The sequence below is a fragment of the Medicago sativa genome, chromosome 4 (assembly GCF_051527215.1).
Source record: "Medicago sativa cultivar Bolivia chromosome 4, Bolivia_mono, whole genome shotgun sequence".
NCBI classification, from domain to species: domain Eukaryota; kingdom Viridiplantae; phylum Streptophyta; class Magnoliopsida; order Fabales; family Fabaceae; genus Medicago; species Medicago sativa.
This window is the reverse complement of record NC_140752.1, coordinates 14439433-14444892: the sequence shown is the minus strand read 5'-3', so window position 1 is coordinate 14444892 and position 5460 is coordinate 14439433. Positions and strand designations below refer to the sequence as shown.

The window sequence follows — 5460 nt, the reverse complement described above, 5'->3', positions numbered from 1 at the left end:
GGCTTTGACCTTCATGTAGGGCCCTGCCTTTATATTGTATACTGAGGGATGGTGGGGGGTTGCCCCTGTTAAAGTGTGCACTTGAAGTACAATATCCCTGCAAGGCAAACGGTAGCATCTCGTGCCAGTCTTTGTACATGAAAGTCCTCTTCTGGACAGTCTTTTTTAATATTTGCAGCTTCAACGGCCAAGATGCCCCAGTAGGCAATATATCTCATTGGGAAACTTTCATCTTCCCTTTTTCAGCCTCTGACATAAGGAACTCAAAGTCGAGAAAGAGTACAGGGTTAAAGTGTTCAACGGGTTTATTAATGCATGATTTGATCATTGATATAAACATTATGATTATGCAGGTATGTGGAAATGATTAAAGAAAAAGAATTTTTGGTTTTTTGTATTACCATTTTTCCAGAAGAAGCACCAAAATAAAAGCAAAGTCGAGATCAAAACGACTTTTTAATTAATGATGAAAATACATAAAGCAAAAAGCTCTAAACAAGTTCACTTCCGTCTTGGGTGGGACAAAAGGATTTTTTTTTTTGAAAAACATAAAGCAACAAACAAACATATTAATTGAACAAATGAGCAGTAGAAATAAATATCAGCAAAGACCCAATTGCAGCTAAACGTTCCATGTGTCAACCTTAGATACCAAGATCCGATAGCGGATTAACTTGCACATTCAGATTCAAGCTCTTCAAACGGTATGAGATCGTCTTTGATTAGCTTCTGGACTTCCATTTTCAAAGAGAAACAGTGTTCAACATCATGACCATGTGCCCCTTGATGGAAGGTACAAAAGAGGTCAGGTCTCCATCGAGCCGGCAATTTCTTCGGTGTCAGAGGAGGTGGCCTGGTCTGGACAAGGTTCCTCTTAAGCAAATAGGGAAGCAGCTTTTCATACTTCATAGGAATCAGATCATACTGTGGTGCTTTCCGAGTCTGTTGTCGAGGCTGTTGTTGATATTGTTGTTGGTATTGTTGAAACTGGGGTTGATAATCCGGATTTTGAAAAACATTGGCATTGGGCATAACAACGGCAACAAGGTAATAAGCCGGATACAATTGTTGAGGCTAGTTTTCTACCACACTCATTTCCTGGTCTTCCTCCTCGGAATCATCAGTGGGAATACTTTCTTTCACCATATGTTCTTTTCGGACCCATTCTTCAATACGCATACCCATGGTCATCATCATCGCGAAGTTGCCAGATGCACTTGCAAGCATATGCTCAAAATAGAACGGATCCAGAATTTCCTGGAAAATCTCGGTCAACTCCTTCTCTTCCAGAGGTGGACGGACTTGTTCGGCGAAATCTCTCCAACGTTGGGCATAAGCTTTGAAGGATTCATTATCATTCTGGGTCATGGCCTGCAGTTCCTTTCTGTTTGGGGCCAAGTGCAAGTTGTAGTTATATCGCTGGACGAAAGCCACACACACATCACCGAAAGTTTTGACATCATCCTTACTCAGACCCATGTATCATATTAGTGCGGCACCAGTCAAACTATCTTGGAAACAGTGGATAAGGAGCTGATCGTTACCTACTTGAGCAGACATCTTTCTCACATACATCACCAAATGAAGCTCAGGGCAAGTGTTCCCTTTGTACTTCTCAAAATCAGGGACCTTGAATTTGGGTGATATCACAACATTGGGAACCAAGCAAAGATCATAAGCATTTTTCCCAAACAGTTCTTTCCCACAAATAGTTTTCAATTCCAACTGTATTCTGTCAAACTTCTCTTCCTGTTCAGCTATCCGGTCGTATGCCACCACATTTTCTGAGTGATAGATTGGCCCAGGGCCCTGCTGAGTAATCAACGGTGATGAGTCAGTCATAGCAGCTTGAGGGAACGAAGAGCCTGATTGAGGGATAGGCATTGTCTGTTGCACAAAAGGAGCTTGAACCTTAGAGACACCAGGACGGAATACTTCACCAGAACTTAAAGGTGTACTCCAGATATAACCTTCCAGTATAGCATGTTGAGGAGTACTAGCAAACACTATTGAAATCGGGGTAGTGGAAGCAACCTTCTGAGCTTAAGTGCTACCAATAGTAAGAGACAATGGCTGACTCTGTGCAACCGACATCAAAGATGCTAAGTTCCTCAGAATCTCATTTTCGGCCCGGAGGGTCGTCACCTCTTCACGAAGCTTGTGGTTCTCTTGTTCAAGACCATCCATTCTGATTTGCTCGAGTGTTGTAGATGCGAGTAGACTGATGGATAGACCTTTTGTAGGCAGAAACAAAGTATGAGACACAGACTAGAAACTATGAATGCAAAGATGATGCATGATATGTTTATGCAAAAATGTGATGATTTATTATTTTTTTTGAAGGAATTACCAAAGTTAATTATAAACATTGTAGAGGAACATGGTTTCATTGTAAAGATATTGCAATCGGTTCCTTTTTCAAGAGGTAAGAACGAAACCAAGGAAGAAGTTCTTTAACAAAAGCAAAAGCTTAGTTTAGATTTTTTGAAATTGTATTGCTTGATGTTCATTCTTACAAGGTTCATTCCCTTGATGTTTACAAAAAAAACTTGGCTAAGTCCTTCAACATTTTTTTTTAATGGATGAAAAAAAGGTTTAAAGATGAATGCATGTATGCATGATTATGCATGGAAAACATGATGAGGTTTAAGGTATACAATGTTGGAGCTTAAGGGACACAACGCCATTTGGTGAGGACTATGGTTTCCATTTGCACTTGTAACAAAGGTTCTACCAAGTTCCCAAATTACAACTACCCTTATGAATATATCAGTGTATAGGAATGCTCCTAGTCCAATATCATCCACAAGGAAGTCTAGTTTGAGTGTAGTATCGCGTGACAACTAAAGTCAAGAATGCTCTTGGTTCAGCCACCACACTACGTCCTAAAAAGGCCAAGATGGGTTAAGGGTTACTAAGGTCCACGGCTTCACTGGACACTCACATTGAAAGTAATAACGTCAACACGAATGCTCATGTTAACAAGACTACTACCTTCCGTGAGGCCTCCGCCGAGTAGGGTTATCACTTGTAAACATGGTCCAAGAATGCTCTTGGTATGTCACTATGATTTTACCCCGTCCTAATCCTATGTTTCACTCAAGCCCAGGTATAGGACTTATTTTCTCACCCCTCACGTAGCAAGGTAAACATATTTACAAAGCATAAACAAATAATAAAGCACAAAATAAAGGAAGTAAGGTGGGTTTAACCCGCGTAGGATCCCCAGTGAAGTCGCCAATTTGTAGACCATTGATTTTCGGTTGTCAATCCATTAATTGGTTTTGAACCTTCAATCGTTTGAACTTCTCGATTTTATTCTTGGGAAGGGAAAAATGAGATTAAAACCCTTTTTTGGATCCGGGGGTTGGTTACGATTGGGGAAGGTGTTAGGCACCCGCATCGTCCACGGTACTCCGTGGTAACCTCTTACCTACTTTATCTTTGTGCTAAATTTATTTATTTATTTGAAAAAAATAATGCCTAAAGAATTCTAAGTGAAAGAATGGAGGGAGAAGAAGGATGATTTTTGTTGTTTTTTATTTGATTGATTTGAAAGGAATAAACCCTTGCCTACGTACCTTTAAAAGGGATCAAAACCACCGTAGTTCACTCTCAAAATATTTTTTTTTGGTGGGTTAGGTTGATTTTAGATTGTTTTGAAAATGGTTTTGAGAAGGGTTGCGAGACCTCAAGGTATAGAAGAATAAAATGGTGTGAAGTTGGTCAATTTTAATTAAGAAATTTAGTCTAAGTTCAATTAAGATTCATTAAAAATTTGATTAAGAAAATAAAGGAAAAAATCTGTTGGATTTGGATCCAAGGTTTATTAAGAAAATAATTTGACTTTTTAATTATTTGATTTTTTTGAGATAAAAGGATTTTTCTAGACTAAACGTTAAGCTAGCGTAATGATGCGAAAAAATAAAGCGAGCGTAAAGCGGTAAATAAAGTGATAGTGTCGGTGCTTGTGTCGGTGTGTTCATTTACTACATTATTACATACCCTCCTAGATACATTCTATGGGAAATAAAAAGCACAAAATAAATTACATCAAATCCTAAAATACACACTAATATTTTGGAATTTAAATGAATTGCAAGAATAAAGAAAATGCATGAGATTATACTAAAATTAAAGCAAACAAGATAATAAAAAGCGAATTAAAGCAAACAAACTAATAAAAAGCTTTAAGATATCACATACTAGGATGACTTATCAAATGGAAAGCATGATGATGAAGTTTTAAAGAAATGCATGAAGTAGAAATTGAAATATTAAAGCAAAATCAACACAAGATATTATAGAGTAAAAATGCATGAAATAGTGTTTTAAAATATTAAAGCAAAATAAAAACATGGGGATTAAAGTATTATAAAAACTTGGAATCAAAGTCACAAAAATGAGTTAAAAATGCATGAGTTAAAAATATAGTCCTTAAAAGGATTAGGAAAAAAAAATGCATGATATGAAGAGTAACTTGAATTAAAATGCATGTGATAGAAATTGAATCAATGAGTAAACTATATGATGAGACAAATATGATGTGAAAAAAGCAATAAATTTAACAAAATGCATGAAAGTTGCTAAAATTAAACATGTACGAAGTAAATTTTCAAGGAAAACAGCGGGGTGCAGCGAGCAGTGCAGGGGGTACGAATAGCAAACAGAAAATAGTAGAGATCAATAAACAAGCAGAATACACATTGTGCTTGGGTTAAAAGAAAGCTGGATCGGTTCAACTAAAAACGGGTTGAGGAAATGGATTTAGTATAAAAACTTGGTTCTGTTAACAAAAACACCATTTTCCCCAACTCCTTCTCTTTCTGCAGATCACAAACTCAAAATCTTTCTCACTAAAAAAAAAACACAGTGCCATCGGAGAAGAAGAGTGGGACAGCGGTCGGAGATGCTCCGGCACGGTGGCCGGATATAGCGCCGCCGTGCCGGAATTCTATTTTTTTAATTTTTTTTACATGAACACAACCACCTTCCCTTTCTCTTCTCGAATCCATGTTCAGATTTTCGAAATCAATTCATATCAGTCCTAGATCTACAAGTTTCAGCAAGTTCTCCATACAAATCTTTCAAACAACGCGAATATCAAAAACCACACAGAACTACAGAGAAGAAACACAATACCTTGAGTTTAAATCGGAGAAAGAGAGCTTTGAAACGGAAAACTTCACCTCGGATTCACTTGTTATGGCTCGATCTTCTTCCTCTGCTCCGATCCGAGTTTGAATTCTGCTCCCTTGTGTGATTCCGGTTTCTTCTTCCTCGCTTCAACTTCGATTCTGGATTTGGTTCTTTGTGTATGAGTTGGTTTCGGTTCCAGCTTCTTACTTCTTCTCACTTGTTGCTCGAATCCTTCTTCTTTCTTTCACATCTTGGTTCAATTTGTGCATACGGATCTAATACGTCATAGCAGTGATGAGGTCGAATCTGTTGTGGTGTTGA

The 5460-nt window shown here is 37.9% G+C and overlaps 1 protein-coding gene across 1 annotated transcript; it reads right to left on the bottom strand.

Moving 5' to 3' along the window:
* Window positions 1-1482: 1482 nt before the first annotated feature.
* Window positions 1483-2187, bottom strand: LOC146926556 (uncharacterized). Its single transcript, XM_085706931.1, has 2 exons — window positions 2055-2187; window positions 1483-1970 (listed from the first exon to the last, which is right to left on the bottom strand). The coding sequence occupies exons 1-2, from the start codon at window positions 2185-2187 to the stop codon at window positions 1483-1485; spliced, it is 621 nt and encodes a 206-aa protein (XP_085563057.1).
* Between the last annotated feature and the right edge of the window lie 3273 nt (window positions 2188-5460).